Raw genomic sequence first — 12,063 nt, forward strand, 5'->3', positions numbered from 1 at the left:
GGTCGCCTAAGACCATCGGAAAACACATATATAATTACATATTGTTTTTGTGGTTAATCACTATGCTTTAATTATGTTCAATTTGTAACAATGAAAATACATCTTGCATATCAGATGTTTACAATATGATTCATAACAGTAGCAAAATTACAGTTATGAAGTAGCAACAAAAATAATTTTATGGTTGGGAGTCACCACAACATGAGGGACTCTATTAAAGGGTCGCGGCATTAGGAAGGTTGAGAACCACTGACATAGATCAATTCATCTAATAATCACAAAATTCACATGAGGAAGATGCTATTGTTTCCAAATATTACTCAGACACAGGCCAAAGGGTGGAGTAACTTGCCCATGTTTGCATAACCAGTACCTGTGCAACTGAGGTTTAAATAGACTGTGCAATGCTTGAGATGCTCTGATACCTCTTGGTAGTGTTTTTTTGTTTTGGGGAGGGTTTTTTGTTTTTGTTTTTGTTTTGTATTAGTTTTCCATAGTAAATAGACTTTGGACAAAATTGCATACAAATGAAAGAACATTTGAAAGGAAGGTGACCTAAATGAAAAGAAATATCTCCATTTGAGTTGAAAAGCATACCCCAAAAGTGGGAAAGAAGTGACTTTTACCTTTCTTCTGTTTCTGATTATAAAAAAGGAGAGATAAACTGTAAAGAAACAAATTAAGGTCCATTTTAAGGATTCGCAAAAAGAAGAAAAGGAATTCAAAAAACAAGATTATATGGTAAATACACTTTTAACATTCTAAGAAACTGCCAAACTGTTTTCAAAAGAGGTTGTACCACTTTACATTCTCACCAGAGTTCTAATTTCTTTACATTTTGCTTGCTCTGGAAATATCTATTTTTTTTAATTTTAGCAACTCTAATAGATGTGTAGTATTGTCTCACTGTGATTTTAATTTACATGTCCCTGGTGATATATGATCGTGTACATCCTCTCATGTGCTTATTTGCTATCCCTACATCTTCTTGTTGAAGTGTCTGAACAAATCATTTGTCTTATTTTTTTATTGTGTTGTTTGTTACCTTATTATTGAATTTTAAGAGTGACGGCCATTCCACTCCTAGGCACTTACCCAAGAAAAATGAAAACACATGTTCACACAAAGAACTGTACATGAATATTCATAGCAGCTTTATGTGTAATAGCCAAAAAGAAGAAAAAAAACCCAAATGTTCATCAACAAGTAAGTAAATAAGCAAACTGTGGTATAAGCATACAATATAAAGGCATGAAATACAGATACACACAAAAACATGTTTGAATTTTATGTGTGAAAGAAGCCAAGTAAAAAGAAATTACATATTGTGGGATTCCATTTTTTGAACATTCTAGAAAATACAAACTAATAGGCAGTGACAGGAAGCAGATCAGTGGTTTCCTGAAGAAGGGGTTTGGGGCGAGGGGACAGATTACAAAGGACACTTCTGGGTGGTCGATATATTAACTGTCTTAAATACAGTGATGGTGTCGTGCTTATATGCTTAAACCATATCAAATCCTATCCAAGTGTGCATTTTAAATACCTGCGTCTATTGTATGTCAATGACAGCTCAATTTTGTTTAAAAGTACTTTTTTAAGAAATACATTTGAACAATGAACAGAAGAAAAGCTCTGAGTTATACTTTTATTTCTATAGCTGAAGTTTGGGTACCTAAAGTCTTTGAAGTAATAGTAGAAGCAAAGAAGTACTCTTGTGGAAGAATAAAGCAATAGAAAATCATTGTATGGCTTTCAATTTTTCTAACTGTTCATAAAATTAAATTTGTGATTTAGAAAAAGGGGAGGCCTGGCCAGTGTGGCTCAGAGGTTGAGCGTCAACATATGAACCAGGAAATCATGGTTCAATTCCCTGTCAGGGCCCATGCTGGGCTGCAGGCTCGATCCCCCAGTGGGGGTAGGAGGCAGCCAATCACTGATTCTCTCTCATTATTGATGTCTCTATCTCTCTCTCCCTCTCCCTTGCTCTCTGAAATGAATGCAAATATATTTTTTAATTAGATAAATAAAGGGAAGAGTGTTTCTGCAGAACTCAGTCCAAAGAGAACCATTTCGCAGATAGAGGATCTTAAACTATTTAAATGGAATGCACAATCTGGGGGGGAAAAATCCTCCTGTGGAATTCAAAGGACCCAAGTCACAGCAAATAGGCACTTGCCTTAACCACACACCAATCTGACTCCATTTTTATATCCTTTGTGTCACAATAGTCCTTTTCTGAATATTTCACATCCACCTGTATATCTTGGATACTTAGAACTTGTATACTTAACATTGTTTTCATGTATTTTCTAAAACATTATAATTTACAGAGTAAAGAATAATTAAGTGCATGCTTGTGCAATAAGATGTCCTTTTGGACACACTGGCAATAACCTAAGCTATTCATGTGGTCATAACAACTCACTGGTTTTCAGACCTAATACCTGCCTCTATAAACCTGAATCCATTAAGGGAGAGTAAACACTTTCTGAAATAACAATTTTCATTTTTTCCAAGCTACATGAGGAAGAGGAAACATGATTCAATGGATTTGGGAAATGGCACCAGAGTGAAAGAATTTATATTTCGGGGACTTACTCAGTCCCAAGACCTGAGTTTGGTCTTATTTCTTTTTCTGTGTTTTGTGTACATGTCAATTCTGCTAGGAAACCTCCTCATCATGGTCACCGTGACCTGTGAGTCTCGCCTTCACACACCCATGTACTTCCTGCTCTGCAATCTAGCCATCCTTGACATCTGCTTCTCCTACTATACATAGGAAACTCCAAAGACTCCATCAAAAAACTACTAGACCTAATAAATGAATTTGGCAATGTAGCAGGATACAAAATTATGCATAGAAATCTATGGCCTTTTTATATACCAATAATGAACTCAAAGAAAGAGAAATGAAAAAAAAATCCCATTTATCATTGCACCAAAAAAAAATTAAAATACCTAGGAATAAACTTAACCAAGGACATAAAAGACCTGTACGCAGAAAACTACAGGACATTGAAAAAAGAGATAGAGGAAGATATAAACAAATGGAAGAATATACCATGTTCATAGACTGGTGGAATCAACATCATTAAAATGTCCATACTACCTAAAGCAATCTATAGATTCAATGCAATACCTATTAAAATATCAATGGCATATTTGAAAGATCTAGAACAAACTCTCCAAAAATTCATCCGGAATAAAAAAAGACCCCGAATAGCCACAGCTATCCTGAGAAAGAAGAACAAAGTTGGAGCGATCACAATACCAGTCTTCAAACTATATTATCAAGCCACAGTTCTCAAAACTTCCTGGTACTGGCACAAGAACAGACTTGTAGACCAATGGAACAGAATAGAGGACCCAGATATTGACCCAAGCCATTATACTCAATTAATATTTGACAAAGGAGGCAAGAGCATACAATGGAGTCAAAACAGCCTCTTTAATAAATGGTGCTGGGAAATTTTGTCAGATACATGCAAAAAAAATGAAACAAGATCACCAAATTACACCATACACAAAAACAAACTCAAAATGGCTAAAGGACTTGAATGTAAGACGGGAAACCATAAAAATCCTACAAGACTCCATAGGCAGCAAAACTGCAGACATACGTCATAGCAATATCTTTACAGACATAGATCCTAGGGCAAGAGAGACTAAGGATAAAATAAACAAATGGGACTACATCAAAATAAAAAGCTTCTGCACAGCAAGAGAAACCATCAATAAAACAACAAGAAAGCCCACTGCATGGGAGAACATCTTTGCCAATGTTATCTCCAATAAGGGCTTAATCTTCAACATTTACAGGGAACTCATACAAATTAACAAAAGAAAGATAAACAGCCCAATCAAAAAATGGGCAAAGCTAAATAGACACTTTTCGAAAGAGGACATTCAGAAAGCCAAGAGACACATGAAAACATGCTCAAAGTCACTAATCATCCGAGAGATGCAAATCAAAACAACAATGCGGTACCACCTCACACCTGTCAGAATGGCTATCATCAACAAATCCACAAATGACAAGTGTTGGAGAGGATGTGGAGAAAAAGGAACCTTTCTTCACTGCTGGTGGGAATGCAGACTGGTGCAGCAATTGTGGAGAACAGTATGGGGTTTCCTCAAAAATTTAAAAATGGAACTGCCATTTGACCCAGTAATACCACTTCTAGGAATATATCCCAAGAAAACAGAAACACCAATTAGAAAGGATATATGCACCCCTATGTTCATAGCAGCACAATTTACAATAGCTAAGATTTGAAAACAGCCTAAGTTCCCATCAGCAGATGAATGAATTAGAAAACTGTACATCTACACAATGGAATACTACACGCTGTAAAAAAAGAAGGAATTCTTACCATTTGCAGCAGCATGAATGAAACTGGAGAGCATTATGCTGAGTGAAATAAGCCAGGCAGTGAAAGAAAAAAATCACATGATCTCACTCATTTATAGATAATAAAGAACATTATAACCTAATGAACAAAAAGATAGACAGAGAGGCAGAAAAGCATGGAACAGACTGTCAAATTATAGTGGGAAGGCTGGGAAGTGTTGAACAGGGGGTAAGAGATCAACTGAAGGACTTGTATGCATGCATATAAGCATAACCAATGAACACAAGACACTGGGGGGTGGGTTAAGGGCATGTGCCGGGTGGGTAGGGGAGGCCGGGAGAAGGTCAATGGGGAAAAAAAGCAGACATATGTACTATTATTTGTAATACTTTAAACAATAAAAAAAAATGAGTTTCTTAGAGGTTACACTGTCTCCAAACTCCTTTTATCTCCTCATTTCAAGTGTCTTCTACTCACAAACACACACTTGCAGTTTATTCTCCCCGTCTCATTAGACAGCAACTTGAAGACTGAAAGGGGCTACATGTGCCTGATTAAACTGTATCCAAAGCAGAATAGCTTTAAAAAATACAGTAGAGAACAGACTGCAGAGATAGAGAAAGAGAGAGGGAAGACAGTCAGCCGGCATTTTCTCTATGTTTGTATCGTCCAGTCTTCCTTAAGAGCCTTGGGAAATCAGACTCAGCCAGGTGACAGGAACTTTTTTATAGTGTTTCTTCTCCATGCATTACTCTAGTCTTTCTGCCTTTCTATAAATTTAACCCAAATTCTTCCCTTTCTCTTCTGCTCCTCTGATGGACATCCTAACCAATCTTAGAAATGTTGCTCCCAGGAAGAGAAATTAGAACAACAACAACAAGTTCCTGAGGAGGTTGCTTGCTCTTAACTCCTATCCAAAGAAACAGGAAGTGCCATATATTCTAGGCACAAGGGAGGTCCATAACCTTCAAATTTTCCCTTATTTTTACGCTGCTGCCTGGGATTCTACCATCTGACACTCATCTATTACTTTAAGGCTGGTCCCTTTTAAAATACCAAATGTAAAAAATCAATAAAATATATTTTAAAAGAATAAAATACCAAACGTTCCCTTTTAAAAGAGGTTATTTTTTAAGTTTCATAGTCATTTGAACATTAAGAATCTAGAAAGAAAGCCAGACGCTTAAGGGAGAAGGGAACATTGAGTACAAGTTCCTGAGCAGAAGAAGGCGCCCTCACAGAAAACTTCAGGACCCTCACAGTCTGGCTGCTAACATTGATACACATTTATTCATTTACAGAGAAAGTCACATTGACCGAGTGCCTGCAGTTCATGAAGTATTGTGCCAGATAATTTACAGTTGCTATTTGATGCCATTAGCACAAAGATATTTCTCAGATGATCAAGGTTCTAATCCCAGATCCAGACTCTGACAATTTATGGATGTCACTTATGCTCTCCCATCCTCGTTCTCCAAATCTACCAAAGGGATACTAGTCATTTAAAATTGATTGACATTTAATTTTCATATTTATTTTGCAAAATAGCTGCAGAAATTAAATTACATACATATATGTAATTCCTGTAATTTATGGCTCAAGAAGAGAATCCCTTCTTCTAAATTCAGGAAATCTATATACTTTTCACAATAACTGTTCAGGGATTTCAATTATGTCAAAATCCCTGGTGATAAATCATTCTGATGTTTCTAAAGTAGCATTCAGGATAGCAAATCCCTGTTCCTTTTCTTCTGGTGTCAACTTATCTAGTAGAAAATTGAATTTATGGTGCTAAGAAAGCTTACCCTTAAATTCTGAATGTTCTTCTCAAGGTTATTCTCTAAACCAGTGGTTCTCAACCTTCCTAATGCCGCGACCCTTTAATACAGTTCCTCATGTTGTGGTGACCCCCAACCATAAAATTATTTTCGTTGCTACTTCATAACTGTAATTTTGCTACTGTTATGAGTCATAATGTAAATATCTGATATGCAGAATGTATTTAGGTGACCCCTGTGAAAGGGTCATTCGACCGCCATAGGGGTCACGACCCAGAGGATGAGAACCATTGCTCTAAACTGAATTTTTAAGGACAAAATAAAAGAATGATGAAATAGAGTCCCTTGGTTGACTTTTCAAGCCTCCTGATGATGCAAATAATCTAAACATACCAATTAAAAGACAGGGACTACAAAATAGGTGTTTTTGTTAAAGACCCAAGTATATGTTGGGTATCGTTATAGAACAAGAAACCCACTCTAAATATAAAAATGCACAGAGATTAAAAGTAACAAAATGGAGAAAGAAAAATCAAAAGAAAACTGGAGTAGATACATTAATTTGAGATAAAGCAAACTTTAGAACATAGAAAATGATCAGAGATAAACAGAGGGTCTTTGTAATGATAATAATAAAAGGGTCAATTCTCTGAGATTACATAATAATCCTTAACATGTGTGCACTTAAGAACAGAGTGTCAAAATAAGCAAGGCAGAAACTGATAGAAATACAAGGAGAAATAGACAAATCACTATTATAGTTGGAGACTTTGATCCCCTCAATCAGTAATCGGTAGATTCAATAGGCAGAAAATCAGGAAGGATGCATTGCGTTGAACAGCAGCAATGATCAACTGGATCTAATTGATATTTATAAATTACTTTTCTCCAAAAACAGCAAAATACACATTCTTCTCAAGCTCACATGGAACATTCACTAAGATGGACCACATTCTGGGCCATAAAACACACTTTCACAAATTACCCAAAGTATGCTCTCAGACCACAGTGGAATAGAAAGCAATAGAATGATAGATGGGGAAATCCCAATATTTACACATGTTGCTTAGCAACTTTTAATAACTCCCATGGCATCAGCAACTGCATTATTCCTCTTTGAAAATTATTTTTCCTACAAATATCTGACACTATTCCCCATGCTGCTTATTATATTATTAGACTTCCAGTTCAGTGTCTAAGTGAGCAGTGGACAGTGCACGTGTTTGGGTGAGGACGAACAGAACCATGAAGATGGGGAATCACTGCAGGCTCACTTTTCTAACCTAAAGGTAAGTGAAGGCATCCTGAAGACACAATTGCAGGCAACTTTAGCTTAGCACACATATAATTTTCTAATATCTATAGTGTTCAGTCTTCAACCTCTGAAAGGTAAAATATCCATGTGCAATTATTGATATGCATGTCAATAAGAACTAAAAGTCTTTGGCTGATTAAAATCCCCAGCCTCTCATGTAAAATATTAGGCTGTAAGCTCCGTTTCCCCATAACCACTTTATAGACATTATAAGAATCAAAATAAAGATGAAATGTTGCAGTAAAATAGAAAGCTTTGCATACATGTGAGGAAGTTACTCTTGAAGGACATAAGATAAGCCAGAGTCAAATGACCATTGTCCTCTCATGACCCTGTGGTTAGAGTAAGGGCATAGAAGTGTGATGGTTCTTCCTGTAAACACTGTATTTGGAGTAGGAATGAAGAACCATCAGGATAAAGACTTTCCAGACCAATTTTCTGAGTAGTCATGATTCTTTGGATGCTTAAAAAAGCCTTATAACAATATATGATAAGTGATGTTGCCGCCTCATGATACCATAGTCCTAATCCTAACATGTCTTCTCCCAACGTAGACCTGGAAGAAGGTGATCCCCATCATGGGCCAGAGTAACCACACCACTGTGAGGGAATTTGTCTTCCTAGAATTCACTCGCTTTCGGGAACTGGAGTTTTTCTTGTTTGTGTTCTTCCTTGCTGTGTATGTGACAACTGTGCTGGGCAATGCCCTCATTGTGGTGACCATCACTTGTGACTCCCACCTGCACACTCCCATGTACCTTCTCCTAAGGAACAAATCAGTTCTAGACATTCTGTTTTCATCAGTCACCGTTCCCAAGTTGCTGGTAGACCTTTTGTCAGAGAGGAAAACCATCTCTTACAATGGCTGCATGGCACAGATCTTTTTCTTCCACTTCACTGGTGGGGCAGATATTTTTTTCCTCTCTGTGATGGCCTATGACAGGTACCTTGCAATCGCCAAACCCTTGCATTATGTGACCATTATGAGGAGAGAGGTGTGGGTGGCCTTAGTGGTGGCTTCCTGGGTGGGTGGTGGTTTGCACTCAATTGTCCAGATAATCCTGATGCTTCCACTCCCCTTCTGTGGCCCCAACACCCTGGATGCCTTCTACTGTGATGTGCCCCAGGTGGTTAAACTGGCCTGCACTGACACCTTTGCTCTGGAGCTTCTCATGATCTCTAACAATGGGCTGGTGACGCTGTTGTGGTTCCTCCTGCTCCTGGGGTCCTATACTGTCATTCTGGTGATGCTCCGATCTCACTCTGGGAAGGGCCGGAAAAAGGCCCTTTCCACCTGCACCTCCCACATCCTGGTGGTGACTCTTCACTTTGTGCCTTCTGTTTACATCTACTGCCGGCCCTTCACTACGCTGCCCATGGACACAGCCGTGTCCATCAATAACACGGTCATCACTCCCATGTTGAACCCTACGATCTACACCCTGAGAAACCAGGAGATGAAGGCAGCCATGAGGAGACTGAAGAGGAGCCTTGGACCTTCTGAGAGCAGTAACCTGGGGTGAGCAGTCAGACTGAGACTGGAAATCTAACTGATTTGGTTTTCTCAAGCTGCTAGCCTTAGGGTAAGAGGACCAGCAAGCCCTAGCTGGTTTGGCTCAGTGGATAGAGTGTTGCCTGAAGACTAAAGGGTCCCAGGTTTGATTCTGGACAAGTACACATGCCCAGATTGCAGCTCAAGGAGGCATGCAGGCAGCAGATGATCGATGATTCTCTTTCATTATTGATGTTTCTCTCTCTTCCTTTCTCTCTGAAATCAATAAAAAAATTTTTTTAAATAATAGCTTTTGTTACTGCTAGAAATCATAGTTTCTGTCACAACTCCAATCCCACCAAAATCTACCTCTCCTTCTCTCATGACACATTTCACATTTTGCCATGCATAATGTTCATCAATTTACACAAATCATTCACTTCTTTTTCAAATCATCCACTTTTGATCAGCTATAAGCACTTTGACAATGGGGTCCAATTTATCCATAGACATTTGGAAGTTGCTATAAATGTTCTCTTATTGCCTGGCTGGTGTTCTCAGTGGCTGAGCATTGACCCATGAACCAAGAGGTCACAGTTCAGTTCCCAGTCAGGGCACATGCTCAGGTTTTGAGCTTTATCCCCAATATGGGGCATGTAGGAGGCAGCCAATCAATGATTGTCTCTCATCATTGATGTTTCTATCTCTCTCCCTCTCCCTTCCTATCTGAAACCAATTAAAAATATGTATTTTTAAATAGGCATTATTCTAATGATACCAGTGTCTCTCCCTGCTGTGTCATCCCTTCATTCTCTTGTCTTTGACCCACAAAGGGAAAGAGGAAGAGGAGAGCATGATTGACATAGCATGGACCACCTCTCAGAAGTGGGTTACTATCTTTATTCCCTCCTCCACACTCAAGCAAGGACCTCATCGGTTATACAAGAGAGGCAAATTTTATAGGTCTGCTGTACAACACAGTGGCTGTAGTTAACAATGTGGTGTCACGCACTTAAAATCTGATATGAGGGTAACTTTCATGTTTAAGTGTTTCAATCATAATATTTAAAAAATTATTGATATACTTTGAGATTTGGATTTACACATTGTTTCTATCTGTTTCCCCAATAGCAAATTATAAACATTTTAAAATAATTAAGCAAAAACATCTAATTAGTATAGGGTAATCATAATGACCAGTTACACAGGATTAGAGTCTATAATTTTAAGAAATTCAACATTAAACATCCAAAAGCAAGGAAACTGATTCACACCACAGCAATATTGCAACAGGAAACAGAATGATATCTTTTTTTCACACAAAAAAACACTGTTGAAGTCAACAGAATATTTGCTAATATGAATATTAAACTTATAGATTATAAGACTACAATGGCTGGAACCATGTCTTACTTATTTTTGTATTTAATGCTTCAGACAGCTCCTGGCATTCAATAAATATGTGTGGAATGAAAATAATAATAAAATTTTAAAACTAAAATAAGTTAATTAAAATAGGCTATGGAAATATCATTACTTAAAATAAAAGCTTATCCTCGCCAAAAGCAGTTTTATAGAAAAAGAATTATTGAATGACTTTGTATGTGATCATTTTACTTAATCACCAAGCTGATTGCAATCTTGAAAATTTGGGCAACTAAAAAATCACAAATGGCACAGCCGTGTAGGCAGCTTTCTGAATTGCATTCTTAGTGCTTAGGAAGAAAACCAAATAAGTAGGCAAGTACTTTTTCATATGAAGTAGATTGAAACAAAAGAGAGAAAAAGAAGATGACTCCATGGAGCCAAAAAATGGCACAAGAATTTATTTTCTTTGGCCCCATCCAGAATCAAGAACTGAGTTGGGTCTGATTTCTTTTCCTACTTTATGTGTATGTGACAACTCTGCTGGGAAACCTCCTCATCATGGTCACCGTGACCTGTGAGTCTCTCCTTCAGACCCCCATGTACTTTTTGCTCTGTAATTTGTCTATCGCCAGTATCTGCTTCTCCTCCATCACAGCGCCCAAGGTTCTGGCGGACCTTCTGTTAAAAGAGGAAGACCATTGCCTTCAGTGGCTGCTTGACCCAGATGTTTTTCTTCCACCTTGTTGGAGGGATGGATGTATTTTCTTTGTGGGTAATGGCATTAGATGGGTATGTGGCCATCTCCAAGCCCCTGCACTATGTGATCCTCATGAGGATGGGGCATTGCACTGCCCTCATTGCAGCCTTCTGGGCGGAGGGCTTCATCCACTCCGTCCTCCAGGTTTCCCTGTTGCTCCCGCTCCTCTTCTGTGGACCCAATATTCTTGACACTTTCTACTGCGATGTCCCCCAGGTCCTCAACCTCACATATACAGACACTTTTATGCTTGAGCAACTGACTTCCAATAATGGACTGCTAACCACACTGTGGTTCTTCTTTCTCCTGTGTCCTATATGGTCATATTATTAGTAGTACAGTAAGGTCTCAGTCAGGGAAGGGCAGGAGGAAAGCCATCTCCACCTGCACAGCCCACATCACTGTGGTGACTCTGGATTTTGTGCCCTGCATCTATGTCTACACCCGGCCCTTCACTGCCCTCCCCACAGATAAGACCATTGCTGTCGCCTTCACTGTCATCTCCTCTCTGCTGAACCCCTTAATTTACAGTTTGAGGACCCAGGAGATGAAGTCAGCCATGAGGAGGCTGAAGAGGAGACTTGTGCTTGCTGACAGGGTATAGACCAGTAGCTCACTCCTTCTTACCACCTTTAAAAATGTTTGTCCATCAAATAAACTGTATTCACTAAAAAATTTTCTAGATAATTTTTATATTTCTATTAAGGTACACATGACTTTCAAAGATTCTGATTAGCATAAACTAATAATGTAGAAAGATGAATTTTATGTTATAAAAGAAAGTAGAGAAATCCAATTGTTAACCAGAGAGGTCACTAGTCTATCTTACAAGCATCTTATTGAACTAGGATAAGTGGCAAATATAACAAAAAAATATATTGTCCCAGTTCTATATGTACTTTTCATTTAACATATCTACTTTACTTATAGATAGTGCAAAAGTGAAAAGGAGATTATTTATTCAGGACTTGGCATCCAGACTTATAATTTTCCCCTCA

The 12,063-nt window shown here is 38.1% G+C and overlaps 1 protein-coding gene and 1 pseudogene across 2 annotated transcripts; both read left to right on the plus strand.

Annotated features, from left to right (window-relative positions):
- The first annotated feature begins 2,548 nt into the window (after positions 1 to 2,548).
- On the plus strand, positions 2,549 to 11,669 carry LOC308525389 (olfactory receptor 4D11-like; annotated as a pseudogene). Its single transcript has 2 exons — positions 2,549 to 2,757; positions 10,941 to 11,669. The product of its transcript is annotated as an olfactory receptor 4D11-like (transcript).
- LOC308524227 (olfactory receptor 4D6-like) lies at positions 8,027 to 8,971 on the plus strand (the record flags this gene model as incomplete). Its single annotated transcript, XM_081098445.1, has 1 exon — positions 8,027 to 8,971. One exon carries the CDS (start codon positions 8,027 to 8,029, stop codon positions 8,969 to 8,971), a length of 945 nt encoding a protein of 314 aa, XP_080954571.1.
- Positions 11,670 to 12,063: the final 394 nt, after the last annotated feature.

Source organism: Myotis nattereri (genome assembly GCF_964212035.1).
Source record: "Myotis nattereri genome assembly, chromosome: 9".
NCBI lineage: Eukaryota > Metazoa > Chordata > Mammalia > Chiroptera > Vespertilionidae > Myotis > Myotis nattereri.